Source organism: Microcaecilia unicolor, chromosome 7 (assembly GCF_901765095.1).
Source record: "Microcaecilia unicolor chromosome 7, aMicUni1.1, whole genome shotgun sequence".
NCBI classification, from domain to species: Eukaryota; Metazoa; Chordata; class Amphibia; order Gymnophiona; family Siphonopidae; genus Microcaecilia; species Microcaecilia unicolor.
Genome location: NC_044037.1, coordinates 271,515,678 through 271,540,693, shown reverse-complemented (window position 1 = coordinate 271,540,693; position 25,016 = coordinate 271,515,678). Strand labels below are relative to the sequence as shown.

The following is a 25,016-nucleotide window of genomic DNA, read 5'->3' as shown; positions in this document are numbered from 1 at the left end:
TTATTATACGTACAGTATACAGTCTCAGTTAACTGACAGGCTGGCTTGAAGTAATGTTATAGTCCTCTGTACACTCTTGGGTTTGTGAGTTCCATAGACTACGTCTGCCAGAAGTAAAAACTGTCATAGCACTGACATCCAGTGGCCTCCAGATAGGCCCGTAAGGTGTTGAGACTCTCCAGCGCTCTTTCAAAAGTGACAGGAGGAGGTTGTTGAATTTCATCAGCATGTGCCTCGCTGCTCATTTCTTCATCTGTTCCATCATCAGCCGTTGTTGCCTGCATGAAGGAGCATATCTCAACGTCAAAGCTGTCTTCAGCTGTTTGTAGATCATAATCAACAGCTACGTAGCAATGGAACTCCTCTTCAGTAAAACCGGCTGGGATGTCAATAACCTCTTCATCTGACACGTTTGCAACAGCTGCACCTTCTTCATCCCTCTCCACATCCTTAACAAAGCTTGCCCGCTTGTAGCAGTTCACAATGGTTGCCTGTGTAACATGATTCCAGGCTTCTTTCTGCATATGTAGGGAATTCAACAGTGATAGATTACGAGCCAGTTCAACAGCACATTTATCCTTCCCATTCTGGTCATCCATAACGCTCATCAGATGACGTAGCACAAGAGCCCGATTATGTTGTTTGAAATTGGCTATTATGCCCTGATCCAGAGGTTGGATCAGAGAGGTAGTGTTTGGTGGGAGGAAGACCACCTTGACATTAGACAGTCTGACATCATCCCTGTGTGCAGCACAGTTATCACAAAGCAGCAAAATCTGACGCTTTTGTGCCTGCATTCTAGTGTCTAACTTCTTTAGCCACTGCTTCCAAATTTCCCCAGTCACCCACAAATTTGCGTTAGCCTCTTATGACACAGGAAGTCACTTAACTTTCTTGAAGCAACGGGACTGTTTGCTCTTTCCAATGATGAGGGGTTCCAACTTCTCACTCCCATCCATATTGCAGCAAAGGAGGATTGTCAGTCGGTCCTTCGATGTTTTACCTCCAGTAGTTTTGACATGTTTGAATGCAAGTGTTCCATCAGGAATCGTTCACCAGTAGAGACCATTTTCATCAGCATTGAAAATGTCACGAGGTGCAAACTCGTTCAAGATGGTAGGAAGAACTGAAACAGCCCAATTTTCAGCACCAAAGTCATCAGTGTCTTGTTTCTCACCATGCTATTTCTTGAATTTTATGCTTTCCTTTCCTTCCATCTTTCCAACTATCCAACAGTGGCTTTGAATTCAGTCAGTCCAAGACTTTCAGCTAGCTGGTTAGCTTTCTCCATAAGCAGTGGACCACTGACAGGAAACTGTCTGCTCCTGACTCGAGAAAACCACCGAAGAAGAGCATATTCTACCTCCTCAGCTTTTCCCGCAAGTTTTCGTTTCTGTTGTGGATTTGTATTGTTTTGCCAGTCTTCGAGAAGCTGGTCTTTCTCCTTCAAGACTCGTGAAATTTGACTGGGATTGACACGATATTCTTTAGCAATAGTTGCTTGACTTTCTTTATTTTCTAATTTTTTTAAGAACTTCTATTCGTTCAGCCAGTGTTAAGTCTTACAGTTCTGCTGCGACGACGACAACCCCCCCCCCCCCCCCCCCCCGATGCATGCTCCAACAACATTCTTTCCCCTTATCTGCCTGGGGCAGTTAAAGAGGCGGTAAATTTGAAGTCTCGATAAATTGATGGTGCCAAAAACAGGACCGAAGTACGGTATGCAGTTAAACAGAGCATGCTGTTATCCGACGTGCACTTAAATGGAGTGCACTGTGTGTGTGTATATGTGGCCTAGTGGTTAGGGTGGTGGACTTTGGTCCTGGGGAACTGAGTTCAATTCCCACTTCAAGCACAGGCAGCTCCTTGTGACTCTGGGCAAGTCACTTAACCCTCCATTGCCCCATGTAAGCCGCATTGAGCCTGCCATGAGTGGGAAAGCGCGGGGTACAAATGTAACAAAAATAAAATTAAAAAAAATATATATATATTTACTTTGTTATAGAATTTACATGTTTTAGAATAATAGAATTGTATCAGACCTTACTGCAGAATATAATAATCACTGAAATAAGTTGATAAAGTAAGAAAGGTCACATATATGTCATACTTTTAATTAAGCTTGTTAGTAAGAAGTAGGCCGGAATAATCTCAGGAGTTTGGAATGTTTTAATTAACTGAGAGAATGAAGGAAGTGTATGTGCCTTATCTAAAAAGGTAGCTGGAGGGGCAAGGAAGGGAATCATTATATTTTCTTCCTTCTTATTATTTGTTAACCAGAACTATAGCACCTGCTGACTGTGGGATAACAGCATTCCTGGCTATTTAAGGTTACATTGAATCAGTAGTGACAGACTGCTGACTGAGTTTCCTTATGTTTGGTAGTCTCCCTGCATGCAGGTTTGATTTACAAATAAAGATCTTTATATAATTGAGTCCAGTTCTGAGAGTTTCTTCTGTAAAGGGAAAATTTCCATAACAGTGACTGTCTACTTCGTGGATTCCGTTGTAGGCCATTTGTCTCTCATTTACAGGAGTGGGCCAAAATTACTTCATACTAGCGGATCTTAGAAGTTATCAAAGAAGGTTATGAGTTAGTTTTGCTCTCCCATCAACGATTTTTTTCTTGGAATCCCCGTGCAATGCTATGGCAAAAGCGGGAGGTGGTTCATGCCACACTCTGCTGCTTGCAAGATCTAGGGGCAGTGATGCCAGTTCCACGACAAACTTGGTCAAGGACGCTATTCCATTTATTTCAAAGTGCCCGAGAAAGAAGGGTCTCACCGGCCAGTGTTAGAACTCAAAAGATCAATCGATTCCTTCAAATCCACCACTTTTGGATGGAGATGTGATCAGTCCTGGCTGCGGTCCAGCCTGTCGAGTTTCTCACGGCTCTGGGTCTAAAGGAGGATTAACTACATATTCCTGTTTCACCCCCTCATCAGCATTACTTGCACTTTGCAGTTCTGGGATGTCACTTTCAATTTTGGGTGCTGACGTTTGGGTTAGCGACAGTGCCATGGACCTTCTTTTCCAAGGTGATGGTAGTTGCTGCCTACCTTAGAAATCAGGGCATCCAGGTCCATCTGTACCTGGATGATAGGCTCATTCAAGCTTCATCGATGCAAGAGAGCCGACAGGCCACGGACAAGGTCATGACTCTTTTGTGGTCCCTTGGTTGAGTGCTCAATCTTCTCAACAATCACTGTCTCTGGAGTATCTGGGAGTGCAGTTCCACACCGCTCGGGGGAGAGTGTTCTTCCTGGAGCAGAGGATTGTCAAACTTCATGCCCAGATCAGACTTTTGTTTCAGCAACACAGTCCCTGGGCGTGAGTCTATATGCAGGTCGTAGGTTCGACGGCAGTGACCTTGGAAGTGGTTCCTCAGGCAAGGGCACACGTGCAGTCTCTGCAACAGTCCCTGCTGAGTCGGTGGTCTCCACTGCCCTAGGATTATCAGCGGCACCTCATGTGGACTCTAGCTTAGAGATGCGGCATCTCTGAAGAAGGGTGCAGCTGCCATTGCCATCGTGGATGTTCGTGGTGATGACTGATGCCAGCCTCTCTGGGTTGGGGGCTCATTGCCTCCACTTCCATGTGCAAGGCATCTGGTTGGAGGAAAAGGTGATGTGGCCCATCAACCGCCTGGAGTTGCATGCAGATCGACTGGCCCTGCTAGCCTTGCAGGTACTCCTGCAAGACCAGTTGGTGCAGGTCTTCTCAGACAACACAACAGCAGTAGCATACATCAACAGACAGGGAGATACCTGCAGTCTGACCTTAGCAATGGTTGCGCAGCTTCTCCTCTGCTGGGCGGAGCAGCACTTACAACAGTTATCAGCGGCACACATTGCAAGTGCACTCAATGTGCAGGCGGAATATCTCAATCAGACCTTTTTGGATCCGGCAGAACGGGAGTTGTCAGCCACTGCATTGCTCACAATAACTCGGAGGTGGGGCAAGCCAGAGATGGACCTCATGGTGACTCAGCGCAATGCCAAGGTTGCCTGCTTTTTCAGCAGGAAGGAGGAGGTCGACTTGGAGGGTATCGAGCTGCAGCCGGAGACCAGTTTACTCTCTTCCCGCCTTGGCCCATGATTGGCAGTGTTCTGCATCATGTCCAGTGGCATCCTGGAAAGGTAATTCTGGTTGCTCCAGATTGGCCCAGACATCCCTGGTATGCAGACCTGATGCGGCTCCTCGGATGAGCCACTGTGGCTTCCATTGGACTGCAGCTTGCTTAGGGTCCAGTTCGTATGGAGAATCTCTCCCACTTTGGTCTTACGGCCTAGCTTTTGAGCAGTCAAAATTGAGGAAGAGAGGTTATTTGGAATGCGTAATTGCGACCTTGCTGCATTTGAAAAAGTAATCCAGTTCTGTGGCTTATGCTCAAGTCTGGCAGGTGTTTGAAAGGTGGTGCTTGGAAAGGGTGCTTTCCCCCTTCAAGATGGCCTTGCTGCACATTTTGGCTTTTCTGCAGGGGGTTATTCATCTGCGACCGTAGGTTTGAGCTACATGTGTGGAGCCTTAATCTGGTGCTCCAGATGTTACAGCAGTCCCTCTCTGAGCCGTTAAAGAAGGCTACTTTGACGGTTCTGATGCTAAAGATGGTGTTCCTGGTGGCGGAGTTACTAACCCACTGGATCTCCGAGTTGTAGGCCTTGTCATGGCGGGATCCATTTCTCCAGTTCATGGAGTCTGGGGTGACAGTTCACATGGTTCTGTTCTTGCCTAAGGTGATCTCGGCATTTCATGTCAACCAGCTGCTTTTCGGCAAGAGGATTGTTTGTCGGAGTTTTCATCTCTGAAGTTGCTAGATGTGCTCCACGTCACTAATGACTTCCATTTCTTGGACTGTCTGTTCGTTCTCCTGTCAGATCTGAATTGTAGGGCGGCGACATCTATGGAGACCATTGCACGGTGGATCAAGCAGATAATCAAGGGTACCTATTTGCTTGGGAATAAGAAGTTGCAGGGAGTGTTGCGGGCCATAGTGACGTCCTGGACTTAGTCATCTACTTTTTCTTTGGAAGACATTTGTAAGGCGGTGACTTCGTTGTCCCTACATACTTTTGCGCAACTTTATTGTTTGGATGTCGCACCTCAGGAGGACACCTCCTTTGGCCAGTCGGGGAGGCTGCATCTTCCCACCCGATCGTGGGATGTAGTAAAGCAGTCCTCGCAAGTATCTAGATTCATCTGCTGCCGACACAAAGTGTATAATTATGGTACAGCCAGAGACCCCCCCACTGGAATGGTGGAGGGCCCAGGCATAGAGCTCAGGCCATTACAGACCTTGGCTGAGTCAGAAATCCGATGGCTGACATAACTGGGAGCTTACTGGAAAAGTATGGCCTAGTTTGGAGCCCAGATTGAGGCCTAAATAAGTTAAATTAGGAAAAGTTAGGAATAGATATGGAAACAAAATGGAGGATTTCAACACAAAATGGAAGCCGTATCTGTTACAAAGTGGAATTTTCTCTAATGTAAGTTAGAAAAACAAGTTGAGAAATGAGTGAGTCATGCCAGGTGCAGAGAAAATAGGGAACTAGCTGTCCAAGAGAGGAGGGAGACTTTCCTGTGAGCAGGATGCAGGGTCTTGCTTAAGATTTGTGGTCAAGCGAGCTAAAGACAAAACCATGTTAGCAAGATAGAAGCTACTCATTAGCATGAGCCAATCAGTGACAACCATGACATTAGCATAGATCCAATCAGGTATATCTACTGTCATATTACCCATATCCTGAGGGCACCTATAAAAATCAGGGTATTTCCTGGTTTAAGTTAGAGAGAAAAGGGTTGGCACTCTCTCTCCAAGGGAAACCAATGTGTCCAGCAGAATTGACAAATTACCTAATTGCTTTCCCTTGTAAAACCTCTAATTGGTAAAAGAAATTATAAAAGATTAGAAAATAATTAACACCTGTTTGCAGCTTATCATATTCCTATAATTAATTGATTGTACATGCCTGTTGTCAATCACTGATTTGACTTATACCTTAGCAAATAAACTCCTCATTCCAAATGATGATTTGTGGGCTTCACTTAATGATGAAAGGCTGTAAGTATAAATGCTTTTGCTGTATCAGGCTATCATTCGCTGCATTGTATAACCTGTAGCCTAAATCCAGTTTGTCATAAGGCTGGTATCTATTCCTTGCCAGTGCTGAGAGGCGGACTAATGCGGGTCCCTTAGACCTAACGTCTCTCTCAGTGGCAATTCCTTTTAGAACTTCATAACTCCTGGATTACCCCAGTACTAGTGTTGTTTAGAGATGGAGTCAGATTAAGGTCACTCCAGCCTTCTTGGGGGGCTCGGGACCCCTCAATTCACAATCCCGCCCACTTCCTGTTTTACAGTATGTCGTTTTTCTTTGAGACTTCAATGCTAGAATTTAGATGTGTTGTCAAGCTGCAAAGTTTTTTTTTCTTTCCTTATCTTTCCTAAATAGTTTTCTTCTTTTACTACAGGTATAACTGCATGAATGAATTTATTTGTACTGTTTGCCCTTGCATTGCAGGCTTTCTTATTGTTACTGTTCCGCTCTAATGCTTTTGAGTTTCCTTCTCCTGGTTTGTTGAGTGGAAAATATATTGTCTAGTGAATGATGAACGTGAAATTTTCCACATTTTTTTTGTTCTGGCTAAGGTGTTCCAACTAATGGCTCTTTTTATGGTTGTACCTTCCCCGATGAGCTTACATGTGTTTTGTTTTGCTTTAAAATATTTCTTCTTTTTTATCCTCTTTTATTTTATCACTTCTGAAGTATATTTCAGGGGCTCTTCTCTGAGACATGCCATACTTTTATGATTTTCTTATGTACCAGTGTTACAATTCACAACAAAAGGAAGGAAACGTTATGTTCTTACCTGAGAACTTTCTTTCCTTTATTATCAGATTAATCCAGAGCCCCACCCTTAGCGTTCAGCCAGACGGGAATGTTGATTGTTTCAGTTATTGGATTCCGGTTATTGATTTGTATAAATGTTGTAGGGGTTCTCCTGAGAGGAAGCATATATGGCTCTATATTGACCGTTCTGCTTTGCTAATCGATATTACTGAAAGTCCAGGAGCAATACCGTCCTATAAGAAAGAGTTCAGTACTCTATCTCCACCTGCTGGTAGATGGTCACAACCCACAAGTATCTGGATTCATCTTCTACCACTAAAGGAAAGAAAGTTATCAGGTTAAGAACATAACATTTTCATAGCATAGGGGCAAGGAATTAGGATATGCATTTTAGACCAATGATTTATGAAGGGGTTCCTCATATTGGAGGTAATTTATTAATTTTTCCTTTTTAATATAAAGCTTTTCACATGTGAAATAGTGATTTGCTCACAGAAATAAGCACTTGTAACCTGGGGTACATGCATGTAAAAGTTTCTGCTATGGCATGTAATTTTTATTTAATTTTTAAACAGATCAAGCGTAGACTTTCTGGGGGATTGGGATTGGGCAGAGCTCGGGTAGGGTTGTGAGGTATGCACATGTTACAAAATACTAGTGTATTTGTGCATTCTTAGAGGTCCTTTTTATTAAGCTGTGGTAAAAATTACCTTAGGGCATGGGAACAACCCACATAATGGTGCACTAATTCAATTTTTACTGTGGCTGCAGAAAGGCCTTTTTTCTATATATGGCTGTGAGCTAGTGTTAGCATCAGTGTGCGGCCGTTTAAAAAAAGACCACAGGAGCACTTACTGTCTCCTGTTTAAAAGGCAGTAAGGGCTCGTGTGTTATTTGTGTGCTAGCCAATTAGTGCACGGTAATGTCCATGCACTAGTCGGTTAACACGGAGGATGCCCATGCTATACCCCCTCATAAATGAAAATTAAAAAAAAAATACTTAGCAGTGCATACCACACGTTACGCAAAATTATACCATTTTTGCTGTGTTAGGTGCATGCTAGCACCTAATACGGCGTAGTAAAAGAGTTCCTTAGGCAGGTACAGTGTGTCTGCCTTCGAATAAGTGTAAACCTCTGCACCTGCTTTCAGGAAGGAAACTTAGGTGATTTTATTTTAGGATTTAATGTAAGGAAAACTTTTATTTCATGATTCCAGGTTTCTAATTGATTAGGGTAGTATGAGAATTACATATTTGTACCATTATCATAGAATACAAGGTGATTTGTACAATTTAGATATATACAAAGAGAAGCTGTATATGCATGCATGCACGAATGCTGAATTTTTAATCTTGAAATTCACACTTTTAAAGGACTCAATGTCCTGTCATTTAAAGTCTAGATTCCCTAAGATTTTTTTTTTTCTCATATGCATAGGATTGGACGAACCTAAAATGAGTTCTAAGCAATATGGTGTTTTGTATCAAATATATTACTTTTTCTTTTTTTTCCTTTGTTACTTTAGAAGTAAAGTGTATTCTGTCATTTCGTTCTTTAGATTACAAATGGTGTGGATATTTATCATGAACCGCATGAGTACCCAGAGCAGTTCTTTCACCCAGCGACGGCGAATGGCTCTAGGAATTGTCATCCTGCTTCTTGTTGATGTGATATGGGTTGCTTCTTCTGAGCTTACTTCAGTAAGTACTCTTATCTTAAGTGTTGGCATAATTTGTTTTAGAATTAAGGCACTTATCTATAAAGCATTAATTATAGGAATGATAGCAGATAGGCCTAATAATCCATATCCTGACTGTCCAATTTCATTCCTCGTGTACCCAGATGATCTCTTAACTTTCACTCACTTTTGCAGTTAGGGATTTTCTGTGTTCACCCTGTGCCTCCTTGAATTCCATTCTTGTTTTTGTCTCTACTATCGTAAAAAAAACCCCAAAACAAAGGTAAACTGTTAACATCAAAGCATTAAAAAACTAAAGAAATGTGTTTAACAGCCCAACAAGATCAAGGCCTTAGATGTTGCATTAAATACCCACAATGGACAATCCTTATGAAATATGACATAACACTGCTGGTAATTTCATATATCTTGAAAGTCCACTGTTAAATAATGGGAAAGGGAAATGGGACTTGATATACCGCCTTTCTGAGGTTTTTGCAACTACATTCAAAGCGGTTTACATATATTCAGGTACTTATTTTTTACCAGGGGCAATGGAGGGTTAAGTGACTTGCCCAGAGTCACAAGGAGCTGCAGTGGGAATCAAACTCAGTTGCCCAGGATCAAAGTCCACTGCACTAACCACTAGGCGACTACTCCGCAATCCTGAAACGTTGTAAGAAAATATTTTCTGAACTCCCACAAAACTCTGCCCTCCCTATCTGTCCTCTAGAAGCAAGATCCAAAAACAGAAAAGGTTTCCACTGACAGAAAGATTTATATATTCTGGAAGAAATATTGAATGATCTGAAATATTACAAAGTTTTTAAAAATAAGTGCTGTGTTCTAGGGCACAGTCACCTGTAGGAAGAAAGGATTGAAATTACCACATCTAGCATAGCTTGAGGTTTGGAAAGGCCTGTAAGAATGGTTTCTAGACCTTTCACATTTATCACGCTTCAATCCCATATAACTTTTTTCCATGCATTCAATTACCCAAGCTTTCTGAAGCCACTCTGATGTGGCTGGTGTCTTTTTTTTTTCTTTTTTACCACCTAGCCCCAGTACTTAGCTTAGTAGCAAGAGCTGGGTATGTCAAAGCCTGTCTTTTTCTGCAGATCAATTCTAAGATTACAACCTAACAGGAGAAAAACATCCAAAGGAAGATGTTTTCACTATCTTTCGTGTGGTGTTGCTAATTGTGTTAAAAATTTCTGATTTGGAGGACATTGTCGCTACATATAGCTTAAAGTACCAGTTCCTCCATATTCCCTCCAGTAGAATAGTGAAGCATTTTGTCCCATGTGCTCTCCGTTACAGGAGTATAATCTATTCTAAACAGTAGCTTCAACTGTGTGTCAGTAAGAGAGTATGATGATGAGCCTAATACACACCACAACACAGGGATCCCAAAGGAGCAGCAGCAAGAATCCCTCCTGATGCTGCTCACTATTCTATCATGTTGCTAGCATTGTTGCAGGAATTACCACTATTGTTAGCAGAATCTGTGGTACTTCAGGAGTCAAACACCACACACCAGAATGAGAGAGAAATCTTCTTTATTTGCCAGCAAACAAAGTAGGACATCAGCTCTAGGTCTCTTCTTCTCTTTCTCAGCTCTCTGTGTCTTCTCTCTCTCATCTCAGCTCCTTCTCCTCTTTCTGTTGTCTCTCTTCTAACGTAAGCTGCTTCTGCTCTCAGTTATATAGGGTCTTACACCTCTCTAGCCCCCCCTTCTCACCAGATGGTAAAGAATAGATTGATTACCCTGCCTTGAACTAATTATCTCTATACATCTACTCCAAAATATCAGTTACATAGGTTTGATATTTCCTAAACTGACCTATGACCTGGGGCCTCTCACACTAGACATTGTGGCACCTACCTCTTGCATTTTATTATTATTAAATTCCCAGCTAACTTCATAACTTAGGTTCATTGAGGGGCTAAGGGGCCAATCTTGCTCAATGGCACACATATCAGTTATTACTTTCAGAAAACCAGTCCTTCACTTAGCTATAATTAATCAAGACTTTCCCTGACCTCTTTCACCTATTAGTTTCCTACACAGAACTAGCTAGGACTGTGAATAATTCAAACCAGATGATGACCTCTTAAAACTGCCACTGGATTTAAAAGATATTCTACATAGAGAAAGAACTTATTAATTACACAGAATAAAACATATTCTAAAATAAGCAGAAATCAGAATTCCTTATAAGACAAATCTAACTCATCTAGAATTATTTATATCTACTCTATCTTCTTCTAACCAGCATTAAACTAATCCTTTTAAAACTACAGTATGCCTGGCTCATAATGGTATCCAGATGTGGTAAATAATTACTTCTCTTTGACCTTTCTAACCTCTTAGTCTAGCAAAAGTTAGACTTCTGTGCAATTAAAACCAGATGGCATTCTTCCATCACTTTCAGAACTGAACCAAACTTTAAACACCAAATTAACAAATATAACTTCTCTGCCCAGGCTGCCTCAGCATAAGATAAACTGAGACGTTTGTGAAGACCACTGAATGAATGAAGGGCCACACGTACTCAAAACTTTAGAATAAGTTCGGAGTTTCTAGGAGTGCTGTTGTATCCCAATAATGTGCAGTGACAATGCCACCCATGTGCCTGACTCTGTCCTGCTCATTAACAGAAGATTTAATGTTTACTTAGTTCCCCCCCTGGTAACTTTTCCCCAGTCTCTTTACTAAAATGAGGAAAGTTTTTGCGCTTTGTGTGTTTTGCATAAAAATGAACATGTGATAGATGTATCTCAAGTTAGCAAACAGGCTTTGCATGGTCCTAAAATGCCCTGCAGTTAGAACACATAGCACACACTTACTGCATGGGCCTGTATTAAATGCACTGGCAGATAATACAGTTGCATCTGCATTTACTGCTAATGCATTTAACGCAAGCCTTAGCCACAGAAGGGAAACAAAGCCCAATTGCATCACATTACATCCACCTCCATGGTGCTTACTAGGGGTTTCCCTGGTGGCACTGTGCTATTGTCGGCCATGACGTTTAGCATGCAGTAATGTACCATGCACTTTCTGTGCTGTTCACATCTATTTTCTGTTCGTATTATGCCCTGTTCCTGACCTGCAAGACCTTAAGTAGTTAGTGCACGATTACCATTAGTGCTTATTAAACGTGTAATATATATCTGCTAGCGAGCCTTCTCTGGAGTAACCTCAGCACTCTGGAATGCATTCCCTGAAAAGGTTCACTTAACACAAGTCTTTAAAGGAAGAAGTAACTAACTTGCGCACACAAGGTCTAATGCTGGCTACACATACTGTAGCAGGACTTGCTTATCCACTTCTACCCTAGCTGAGGCTATATTTCTGCAACTTTCTTTAAATTAGTTGCCTTATTTTCTAACTCCTGTTACTCTTTATTTATCTCTTTGTATTCCATCTTTGCTTACACCCTGTGCAGTCTATTAATATAGTATCATATTGACATAGTAAATGACGGCAGAAAAAGACCTGCATGGTCCATCCAGTCTGCCCAACAAGATAAACTCATATGTGCTACTTTTTGTGTATACCCTACTTTGATTTGTACCTGTCCTCTTCAGGGCACAGACCGTATAAGTCTGCCCAGCACTATCCCCGCCTTCCAACCACCAGCCCCGCCTCCCACCACAGGCTCTGGCACAGACGTATAAGTCTGCCCAGCACTATCCCCACCTCCCGCCACCGGCTCTGCCAGCCAATCTCGGCTAAGCTCCTTAGGATCCATTCCTAATATGTTTTTGAGTATTGTGTTGACATTGTAATGTAACGTACTATGCCGTACTTTGTGTTGTTATTTGAATATTTTTATTGCTGTAATTGTCTGTTGCTTATGTTTGAATTATTCTTGCTTTATACCACCTTGACTACATTTCTTTAAAAAGGAGGTAAATAAATAATATACTTTAGTAAGCATGCTCCTAAATAAGGCTTATGTGAACTTCATTAATATTATATAATTTTTTTCCTTAAAGCATTTATAATACCACAATTTTTCCACCTTGAGAACATTTTGTCACTGCACAGCAGATCATGTGATGCATTTAGCTGTATGCTTGAGGAGATGTAATCTTTACTTTCTGCATTATTTGCCACATTAATAGCTTAATCATGGTAACTATCTCTGTTACTTAGAAGGCATATTCCACAACCAATTCCAACCTGAGTTTAATATGGGAATTACTGTTCCTTTACCGTCAGCAGCAGATGAATCCAGAGACCTGTGGGTTGTGTCCATCTACCAGCAGGTGGAGATAGAGAGCACTGAATTGCACTTGTGCTAATAGGACATAATGCTCCATGGCCAATCGATATTCTCTATCTCCAGCAGGTGGACGGATGTGCTCCACAGGTTTCTGGCTTCTGCTTTGGCTCCTGTTCTGGCTTGGCTGCTTCAGTAGACCTGGGGGTGTTCTGGCTGAACGGCACCATCTTTAGAGGGTACACCTGGTCATCCCAGGTCCTTCCCCCACCCCTTCTCCACTCTGTTTTTTTCCACCAGCTCTTCCTTCCTCACAGATTTGCCTCTTCATTGAAAAAGAAAAAGGTTCTTTGTGTGGTGGACTTGCACTCTAAAGTGCTTGTTGCCGGTTTGGGAGAGTGAATTCAGCTCCAGCTTTCTTCTCTTTCTGCTTCAGGTGCCCTCTGATTCAGCTGGGGTGAATGTACCTGTTTTTCTGCCTTGTATAGTCATTAAAAAAAAAAAAAAAAAATTCTTAATGGTAGTAGAATTGGTGAAGCACTGCTCCTGCTGTGGGAAGTGGAGAGCAGCGTCAGGTCTTTGCTCGGGGCAGGGTGGGGGTTGGTGTTTGGGCCTTGATGCCTTGGATATCTCCAGCAGGGATGTGATGCTGGGTCTCTTTGCACAAGGGATTTGTACTGTGCTTCTCTGACGGAGGAGCCGTGGCCATTTTAAATGTGCCCTCTGTGGTTACTGCGGTGCCATGCTACAATCTGCCTAGGCTATTCCTGCTCCCGTGGTCAGCACAGGTAGCGAGGGGGAAGTGCATGGTGGGGGTGGGGGTGGATTTACTCTTCTCCTCGGAATTTGTTTTATTGCTACACCGTGCTTTCTTGCGGGCGCACTCTTCTGGGGCTGGGGTATTACATGACTTTGCAGCTCCTGTACGCCGCCCCTCTTCAGACCAGGAGGCCTCTGCTTCCAAATGCAGGTGTTGGAGGTTCGGCTCAGATGGGGATTTGGAGGCCCCTGTTTCTCCTGGTACTTTTGGGGGTGGGGCTTCTTATCTTGGTGCAGCGGACCTGGAGAATTTAGATGAGACAGAGCTTCTTATTTATTTATTTATTTATTTATTGCATTTGTATCCCACATTTTCCCACCTCTTTGCAGGCTCAAAGTGGCTTACAATACATCTTGGATAGTGGAAATGAGAAGAGAGTAGACATTTGGTGTTACAGAAGGATTTTGGGTTGCATGGTAATGGAATACATGATAGTGATATGACAGAAGGCATTATTAACATTTCTGGATATATGTGGGGAGTTTCACACGTTTTGATCTTTGTGGTATGTCTTGTTCGAAGAGATGGGTCTTTAGTAGTTTACGGAAGTTGGTCAATTCATAGGTTGCTTTTAGGTTGCGTGGCAATGCGTTCCAGAATTGCGTGCTCATATAGGAAAAGGATGCGTGCATTAATTTGTATTTTAGGCCTTTACAGTTGGGGAAATGAAGATTCAGGAATGTGATGGTAAAAGGACCCCAATGCATTTTAGGATGATGAGCTGGTTGCTGTGCTAAAATTGCTTAGCAATGCAGTTTAATGGAAATGGTTAACTAAAAGCCAATAAAAATATTTGCATAAATTTTCCAGTTTGTTCATTTAGTGGTGCCCTCTATGTAACAGGCTGAGAGCCAACAAGCTTGCTATGAAGGCACTATGTGGTAGCCTTACTAGAATGCATAGTGGGCTCGGAGGGCAAGAAATTTGCTTACAACAAAATGAATTTTGTGCAGAAAACACTAAATATATGCATCAGTATGTTAGATATAGTAATTGGTACTTTTCCTGATCTGCCTGTTTTTATGTTTAGTTTTTCCAACATCGGACAAAGTAGTTGTAACATTTTTCTTTGCTGTGGGACGTCTAAATAATTTTTGTTCCTGTTTTGTTTTCAGTATATATTTCAGGAGTATAATAAACCATTTTTCAGTACCTTTGCAAAAACATCCATGTTTGTACTGTACCTTTTGGGATTCATTGTTTGGAAACCATGGAGGCAGCAGTGCACACGAGGGCTTCGAGGGAAACCTGCAGCTTTTGTAAGTGCTTTGGTTTAATGCTGGCAGATATGTTTCAAAACGTTTATTCAGTACAGAGGAAGTGGTTTGAAATGTATAGGAGCTCATTTTCAAAGCTTTTAGACTTAACAAAGTTCTATAAGTTACTATGTAACTTTGTAAGTCTAAGCACTTTGAAAATGTGCGCTTTGGATGAAATATTACTTGCTGTACTTTAATAGTACAGCATTGCAAAATCAAGTGACTATTGATAAAGCCTGTGGAACTTTAATAATTTACTGACAAGGCCTACAAAAGTAGAAGTGTCACCAAACTTACACGCTATAATTTGAGTTATTTCCATACAGTGGAAATCTTCTGGATGGTCTTTTTAAATCAGGAGTGCCATAGTCTATGCCTAGAAAAAAGGGATATATAGAGGGTATCATAATAGTAGTAGTATTAATTATAACAACAACATTTTAGTGGAGGTAAATTGCTAATAATGTGATTCTTGCCACTAATTTGGCCTTGTACATTCAAGCTCTTTTATAGGTAGATATTCATATAATGGTAAAATAATGTAACTATCTGAAGATTTGAATTTTGGATGTATTCATCTATGTAAAATGTTTCTAGGCCACATGATCTAAAAATAAAATCGATCCTGTATAATCAAAATATAAATCATTCAGAAACCAAAATAGAAGCATACTCCTCCCAACCCTAAAATAAAATTAAAAAAATACACAGTATTTGGCCAAATATGAATAATTCATTTGGGACACTAGAGGACAAAATATTCGCTACAGCCCTAAACAGGCTTATTTTAGAGAGAACTTAGAAATTGAGATGTTCAAATCAGAATGAGTGTAATTCCAGTAGCAGTTTAGAAAGCAGTATGCTCTTTGAGCAGGGACTTTCTTCTATGTTTGTGCAGCGCTGCCTACGCCTTGTAGCGCTATAGAAATGCTAAATAGTAGTAGTAGTAGTAGTATGCTGAAGTAGAGCCCTTTCTAAAATACATGCAAGAATGCACGTGTATGTATCACGTTATATATGTTTTTACAAACTGTGCACACTTATGTGTGAGTGCAATATACTGGTGCATTTTTACTAAGATGCACTAATTGCAAAATTAGCAGTTTGGTTTGTAAGGCTTTTTCTCACGTAGGCATAACTCAAGAAGAACTAAAAAAAAATAAAAACACAATCCAGGAAACTCGAACGAGCTTGGAAAAAAATAGAAGACGAACATACACTCAACGCATGGAAACAAATTGTCACGTTTGTGACCGTTTCCTTGTCTGTGCTCACCTCACCCTCTGGTGGCCAGAACCGGTGGCTGCTATGAACTGTCACACGTTCCAGACTTCAGCCCAGTCTGGTCCGGATCTTGCTTTTCTTGTTTGTGCCTGAACAGCACCCGTAGCTGCCTTGTGATTCCTGCAGCTTGAGCTTCAGCAGCTGATGGGCTTTATTAATCACCTGGAAACTTCTGTGTTTGCCTTTGCATCATCTAAGGTCCCTGGTATGTGGGTGTACGCTGTGCACTTCTGCCTAGTCCAGTTCTAGTCTGAGTACCTTGTCTGGTTCTAGTTTGTGTGTTGTTAGCTTTGATTTTATTGCTTAATTCCTAGTCTTGTTTCTGGTCTGCCTTTCCTTGTGTTTGTGTTTCTTGCTTAGTGGCTGCTTGCAGCTTTCAGTCCTGACTCTCTCTCTCCTGTCTGTGTTTATCTCTTAGTGGCTGCCTGGCAGCTTTTAGTCCTAACTGTTGTATGTTGCTTGTTGGTATCCAGCTCCTGCCCTGTCCTGCCGGCCGCCTGCACCCAGGGCTCTACTCCTGGGGAACGGCGGTCAAGTGCAGGTGAAGCCTAGCTGTTTCCTGCTCTGCCTGTTCCAGCTTGTTTGCCTCTGCTGCAACTCCAGTCCGAGGTTCCAGTCCTGTTCTGCCCTGTCTCTGGTTTGGGGGTGGTTTTGTCCTCGGCAGTGGTCCAAGGGCTCACAAACTCTGTGCTTCCGTGAGAAGCCTGACACAAATACAAAGAAAATACAAATGCACAGTAAGACAGACCAAAAGGTCATACTATAAAACTAAAATAGGGCCAGAGTACAAAGACACAAAGAAATTATACCAACTCGTGAACAAACTACTAGACATCACCTTGGTCACCACAACCAATACAGACATCACATCTGCAGACAACCTTGCTAAATATTTCAATGAAAAAATTGCAAACCTACATAACATGCTACCTGAGGACAACACCGACGGTTAATAGGTTCTCCAACTCTCACTGTAAATTGGATACCTGCCCCAGCTACCTAATAAAATCCGTCCCCCACCGCTTCATTGCAGACCTTACATCCCCCTTAAACTACATGCTTCAACAAGGTCTCTTCCCTAAGGAAAATGGCAACATCCTACTCACCCCAATACCAAAAGATCCCAAGAAAAAATCAAACGAAATCACTAACTACCACTCTCCAAACATTCATACAACAATTCAAAAATAAAATATAAGTTAAAGGTGAAAAAAACAAACAAACACCCAATCCCAACCCCTTGTATCCCTATCTTCAATCACCCCCTCCCTCCCCCACCCCCTTGAACACAGTAATAAAGAAGACCACATTAAAAATAAGAGGGCTTATTACAGAGGAAGGACAGGTTTAACCTCTAACAGCCTGTCACAGGTACCAAAAGCACTAGCCTGAATAGCAAAGGCTAATAATACCAGACAATCCTATATTTAACACATTTTAAACAGATACCGGCGTTATAAACTGTAACATCACTTTGTACGCCTGGATTTAGATACACGCTGCCATCTAGGTCCTTGCTGGGCCTTTCTTGGTGAGATATCCAAATGGATTGCTTTACCTCCAGTAGTGTAAAGGAAAGTCCAATGGGGAAAAGCCATCGATGACTGATCTGATGGTCCCGCAGCAACTGAGTCTAATCTCGGTATTCCCTTCTTCATACCAGGGTACCAGATGCAATATCAAGATAGATTTCAATTTCAGCTTCCTCCCACATGATAGACCTGCCATTGCAGCGAATCGCTCGAATAACTTTTTCTTTGTCCAAGTATTTATGAAACATACTATCACATCTCAAGATTTATTAGCCATTCTGGATCCGCTCATACGGTGTGCTCTCTCTAACACAGGCAGGGCTGATGCCACGTCACTGCCATTAGATTTGAGAACTTTTGCCAATATATGACCAGCAATTTCCAGCATGCTAGAATCCGCCACCATATCTGGGATTCCACAGAGGCGAACATTGCAACGGTGAGATCTATTTTCAAGATCTTCTAATTTGAACATGTCTGTCTCCTGCCACTGTTCCAATTGCAGTAGCTTAGTCTGGAGGCACTCAAGATCCTCATCATGCGCTTCTAGGCGTTCCTCCGTTTTGCCCACGCAGCGCCCGATCTCATTAACATCCTTTTTAGCCCATCCAGCGAATCTTGCAACTTCGATCGAACTGAAGTCAAATCAGACTTGAGCTCCTGAAAGCAAGTATGCATCTCAGCACGAAACGCTGATAATTCCAAAGCCTCTGGGGCCCTAGGATCTGGGACAACCTCTCCTTCCGCCGCCATCTTGGAAACTAGTCGTGTTCCCGATGTCTGGCGCGTACTTACAGAGGATTTCACAGCCATATAATTCCGCCTCGCTGACATCGAACCACTGAAGGCAGAGCACTATCCAGATTGCCAGTATCTGTAGCAAGTAACTGATATTTCACATCTTATACCCACCACCACTCCGGAGCACCAAGCTCAAGCAGCCATTCAACTCGGTGACGTCACTTCCGCGATGTAATGTTCTATTTTTTGATATTGTGTCAATTTCAGAAAAAACTGCAAATCATACAGAATACAGCTGCTAGACTAATATACAGATTGAATAGATATACTAGTGTTTCAACTCAACAAATTGCACTGGCTTCCCGTAGCAGAAAGACTCAGGTTCAAAGCTCCTTGGTTAGTTTTTCAAATATTACAGGGTTTCACCTCTGAACTGCTGACTAAGACTACTTCGCTACGTTTGGTCCAGTCTAATAGACTGAAAGGACAACTGACAGTGTCACCATTTCAAAAGACAACTCAAAATCAGAAGATTTTCAGCTCTCTATTCCCTGTACTTGGAGTTAAAATATGGAACCCTCTACCTTTTTCCATCAGAACTGAAAACAGTTACCTTAGCTTCAGGAAGAGGCTAAAAACCTTTCTGTTCCCAAAGACTGCTTCATAACAATCCATTGACGTCTACCGTCTAGTATCATCCACCATCCTTTCCTATAATATTTTTGGTCTCTAATTGTATACCTCACGCTAGTATTATCGGTTTTTGTCTCACCTAGAATGTAAACTGCACTGAACCCTGGAAAGGGGATATTAGCAGTATACAAGGATTTGATTTGATCTAATGTAAATATTCCTATTTGTCTCTTTGGGCTACCATCCTCTTTCTCTTCTCACTAGCTGTGCCTTTTATCTACCACTTTCCTCTGTGGTATTTTTTTTTTTTTTTTTTTACATTTGTACCCCGCGCTTTCCCACTCATGGCAGACTCAATGCGGCTTACGTATTGTATACAGGTACTTATTTGTACCTGGGGCAATGGAGGGTTAAGTGACTTGCCCAGAGTGACAAGGAGCTGCCTGTGCCTGAGGTGGGAATTGAACTCAGTTCCTCAGTTCCCCAGGACCAAAGTCCACCACCCTAACCACTAGGCCACTCCTCCATTCAGTCAGGGCTTGTGTAACAGTGATGAGTAAAGTGGTCTTTAAAGATGAGCTACTGGGTACATTGTTTACTCATAACAGGTATGAGGATTCTCTCTCACTCTGTGAGATTCAGTTGTTTTTACAACTTCATGTTCCTGCTCAGCCTTTTAGCAACAAAAAATCCTTTATAACTAGAATGCTGATAATGGGGTTTTGTTTTATTGCACAGCAACATCCATGACCTTTTATTATAAATAAAATTCCTGCTACAAAACTGATATCACCCTTCTTTATTCCATACCTGCCTGAAGTAAAAAAACTGTCTCTGGCAATTTACACTTTTCTGAGTACAGTAAATTTGTAGTTGGAATGAACATTACTCATCTCTTTGCAATTCTGGGATTAACTGGCCTGACTTCCTTACTGTGTTTATAGTTAATGTATCATGTAGTGTAGATTACTGTTGAGGCACATTTACACTGTTTCTTCTCAGGAACTTTGAGGATGAAATAGATACCTGAAGCTATACAGATTTCAACACAAAGTCTCAATCTTCATTTTTAATAAAACTAACGCACTATTTTGCTTATTCTTGTTCGAACTATTTGTGTGAAGGCTTGATTAAATTGCAACTTAAATCCTATTATGTGCATTTAGTTTGCAGACCCAGAAGGTTACTTTGCTGCTTGTACTACAGACAACACCATAAACAGTTCTTTGGTAAGTTAAACTAGTTTTAAAGTAACCTCTGTGTCCTACCACTCTGTTGTACCGCTATTGGTTACCCTCCTGTTTGTAAGTGGATAATAGGATTTGATATACTGCCTTTCTGTGGTACAGTCAAAGCAGTTAACATTTATTATATGCAGGTACACTCTCTGTCCCTTGCGAGCTCACAATCCAAGTTTTTGTACCTGGGGCAGTGGAGGGTTAAGTGGGTTAAATGATATATTAAATGTCATTTTGCAGAAGCTTATGTATTCTTGACCTGGGTTCACAGCTTTGTTGCTTCTAGAACTTGAAAGGGAAACAAAACTATTTTGTGATAGGTGGCTGAAAATTGATCTTTGTTGTACCTATGTAAGAACAAAAATGAACTTGAAAGGAGAGAGAATATCTTATCTGTCCGGCACAAGTTGAATGAAGATACGTTCATATACAGCATCTGTATTGTCAGCGGGTTGACAGTTGCCTAGTTACGTAAAACTTTTTACTTTAGGGGACCTTGTACTATAGTGGGTTAAGCAGTTATACCCCTCATTCTAGAAGAGGGTGCCTAAAATAGAATGTCATTTGCACGCTTAAATTCATAGAATTACTGCCATCCTTGTGGGTAAGTAAACATGCATGTAAATGGCAATAGTGCAACTAAGTGCTATTCTGTAATAATGTGTGCAAATGGCATAGCGTGTAAATGCAAGTGGGGGCATTCACAGAGGAGGAGCCTAGATAAGAATAAGTTATGCCAGAAACTTACAGAATACTTCAGGTTACATGTGTGAGTGCTGCATTTAGGCACAGCCAAAGACCTGGTTGTAATGTGCATGCCTGCGTTTAGGCACGTCGGAGCTGGTTTACACTAGTGTTCTAAGGACACTTAGTGCATAAATGTCCTTATAGAATAGACACTCTGCCTGTGTTACTTGGCACCTAATTGGCAGAGCCTTGTTATAGAATTGCCTTCATACCATGGAAGGTACCATGTGCTAACAGTTAATACTGTGGCTTGCTATAGTGCATGTGGTGTTAATTAGGGCTGCATTTTGATTAAAATTTTTAATCTCATGATTGAAGAACCATTATCGAAAACTGATATTTATGAACCTCTCTCTTTCATCCTCCCACCGCCTCTAGTCTACCCTTAAAGGTGTCTTCCCTCACCACCACCAGGAGGGGGGGTGGGTTGGAGTCATTCTCTACTCCTGAATACCAGGGTGTGGCATTAAAAGGGTTAACTGAGACTGATACTGTGGCCAACACGGTGATGTAATTAGAGAGTATTATCTTTGAAGAGCCATGACTCAGCCCTTGCAAAGCACTTGCTTTAGACTAAGGCGGGGCAGTTTGAGATGGAGAGGGGGCAGAGGGGATTAATTTTATTAACTGTGATTGTTTTTTTAATTTCAACTAATGCGTTAATTGTGGCGTTAACTGCAGTTAACGTGCAGCCCTAGTATTAACTGAACGGTGAGGCCTGTGCATTGAAATTAACACATGGTAACTTACTTTGCATTATTTGTTAATGCAGCAGATAATGAAGACGCACTTAACATCTGCAGTAAGGGGGTAATTCTCAAAAAGTCGCCTAAAGTGTGTATGCTAAGTACAAATTCTATAATGGCAAATACGTACCTATTTGCCATTATTGAATACTAGCATAAGTTTGCAGTTATGCGCCTAACTTTAGGCAAGAGCACTTAGGCTAGCTCAGTGGCTGGTTTAAATGTTGGCGTGTAAGTGATAGTATTCTGTAACCTGTGTTTGTAAGTTCTAGGCACAGTCACACACCCCTAACAGTTGCACACTAAAGGAATTATGTGCTATGTTACAGAATACCGACTGAGTGCCAATTAGCACCAATTAACTCCATTTATAGCCAAGTAATGATTAACACTAATTAGTGCTTAATTTAACAATTAAGTTGTGTCTATAATCTGTGCACACGCACACTAAGTGTAAAACTGGATGCACAAGATTATAGAATTAGGTGTTAAGTGTATTGAGTGTGTTTTACATTTATGGACAGAGGCTTTAAGTTTCCCGCACGGTAATTTGGAAAGCCACCATGCAGTAAATCCCACTTTAGTAAGATGAACCCCCTTCGTATGTGTATTGCTTAAATGCGCTGTGTTTCATTGATGTGAAACTGAATGTACAACTTGATATGTCCGTTATATGAACGTTTATCATGCATGTCATAATTTGTTTCACAGAGTGAACCTCTCTATGTTCCTGTAAAATTTCACGATTTACCAATTGAAAAATGTGGTAGCACTAACAACAATGATATGGAAAAACGTGAGTATAGGTTCCACATTTTAACATAAATGGTGGAATTTAAGATTGTAATTAGTGGTTTGGTATTAGATCAGTGGTTCTGAATCTTTCTTCTGATGTGACACACCTGACAGATAATATTCACAAGTGTGACTAAATACTACAGTTTTCAGCTAAACAAAGGGAGGGGGGAAACCCTATATATCATTTAATTGTTGCTAATAATGATGTAAGGGACATACAGATGCAATGGTGCTGACTTGCCAGGGTGGAAGAGAGGTGTGAGCTGCAACATTTTCATTTGAGGCTAACGACAGAAATAGGGACCAGTTCTAGAAATTTCAAAGACCTAACTTCCTGGTTCTCAACTCTCCCCAACCTGCAGCACACATGGCTGTTAAGAAAAGCACAAGCATTCTGACTGTCAAATTTTCAGTGGCACACTTCCCAGCTGTTGGTGACACATCAGTGTGTCCCAACACATTGATTGAAAACCAGTGTATTAGATGAATATTTGTGTGTGAACTACACAAAAACAGGAACCTTTGAAAAAACCATAAGTAACATAGTAGATGACGGCAGAAAAAGACCTGCACGGTCCATCCAGTCTGCCCAACAAGATAAACTCACATGTGCTACTTTTTGTGTATACCTTACCTTGATTTGTACCTGTCCTTTTCAGGGCACAGACCGTGTAAGTCTGCCCAGCACTATCCCCGCCTCCCAACCACCAGTCCCGCCTCCCACCACCGGCTCTGGCACAGATAGTATAAGTCTGCCCAGCACCATCCCCACCTCCCAACCACCAGTCTCGCCTCCCACCACCGGCTCTGGCACAGACAGTATAAGTCTGCCCAGCACCATCCCCGCCTCCCGCCACCGGCGTTGCCACCCAATCTCGGCTAAGCTCCTTAGGATCCATTCCTTCTGAACAGTATTCCTTTATGTTTATCCCATGCTCCTACCTGAATTCTCACACAGGATAATATGCTTGTAATGCCAACTAGCGAGCAGAATTTTGAGCTGAAGATGGACAGACCTGATTTAAGTGGCTATGCTTTTGTTGCATCAAATAAGACTATATATGTGAACTTGGAGGACCACAGAGGTCTTCATTCAAATGTCCTTAACATGGAATCTGAAGAAGTGACTTACCTGATGGTAAAAGTTAATTACAAAGACTCTGCTTTTTTCCAAGACTACAACAGAGGAACATATCCCAGAAATTCTGTAATTTTCAAGTCAAAGGTTGCTTGTCAATGGAAGGTGTAGAGAGCCTAACTCTTGCCCTGAAGGCATATCATTGTATGCCCAAAATAGTGAAATTTACACATTCATATCGCTTCTGCCAAATGGCAACTGTGCAACTGGTATATATTATGGTCAAAAGATGAAAGAAAAATAAACTCCTACAAGAAGCTGTCCAAGAGTATAGCAGCGCTGGCTCTCCTGCATGTAGGAATGACATGGTACTGTAGCTGTATTAGCTCATACCTTTTCATTGGTAAAGACAAGTTACATTCAGGTACAAAAAGCAATGTTTATTCCCAGAGACCTTATGATCTAAAGGATTTTATTTTCTAAGCTGTGTTATTGGCTAATATGTGTTAATAGGCAAGAAAATGCATTTTCTGGTAATGCATTTTAATGAAAATAATTTCAGACCAATATATGTTTAAAAACATAAGATACTATGCACTCAACACAGCTCGTTATTAAGCAATATAAATAACACTGCATGCGTTGAAGTTTTTTATGAATAACAGTTTGCAGTGTTAACACCTCCTAAGAGGTGGTGTTAATTTTATCTGGGAGCAACCTAAGGGGGGGGGGGGCTTATCTGTTGTACAAAAAGGCCCCTCCCACAGGCCAAATTGTTGGTGGAGTAGTGGTGAGAGGCATAGCCTCTATGAATTAGAGAACATGTACATTTTTAAAATCATCTTCCAAGGCTCTGCCCCTTGTTTCCAGAAACTAGATGCCCACCCTGGTGCTCACCCCTGATACATACTGGTTCCCATAGGGGGTCTGGATCATTCTGCCCTAATGACCTCTTTTTATTAAATCTGTTTTATTGAGTATAAAGCCATAAAATAACAGTGATACATCCAAACAGCATAACGTGAATGAGAACATAGAAATGCCCAGATCCTTGGCTCTCATGACTGTAAGCTAAACACAATCACCCATAACCATTGGGCTCCCCTCCCGCCCCCCCCCCCCCCCCCCCCCCACACTCTTAAGATGACACCCTCAAGTTAGTCTACATAACATTTAGAACTTGACTTCAAGCTCAACAGAAATGGAAAATAAATATGGTTCCCAAATGATCAGAAATTTCTTTTGTCATTTAGGATGTGTCCTTGCGCCATAGGATTGCCACATCAGGGCATTAAGTTTGTTTGGCCAGTAGCAGAATGTGGGAGGCAATTCCAACAGCTAATGGTTCAAGATACACTTCTTCCCTACCACATAGAC

General features: G+C 41.7%; 1 protein-coding gene across 6 annotated transcripts in view; it reads left to right on the top strand.

The window, feature by feature from the left end:
• The window catches only part of SLC35F5 (solute carrier family 35 member F5), a 165,118-nt gene that overhangs the window by 31,238 nt on the left and 108,864 nt on the right, over positions 1-25,016 (top strand). For all 6 annotated transcript variants that reach the window (XM_030208802.1, XM_030208796.1, XM_030208800.1 and 3 more), the window contains exons 3-6: positions 8,412-8,553; positions 14,699-14,842; positions 20,199-20,261; positions 22,475-22,559. In XM_030208802.1, coding sequence (XP_030064662.1) covers positions 8,419-8,553; positions 14,699-14,842; positions 20,199-20,261; positions 22,475-22,559 — 427 coding nt within the window. In that variant the 5' untranslated portion in view covers positions 8,412-8,418. The remainder of the gene's footprint in view (positions 1-8,411; positions 8,554-14,698; positions 14,843-20,198; positions 20,262-22,474; positions 22,560-25,016) is intronic.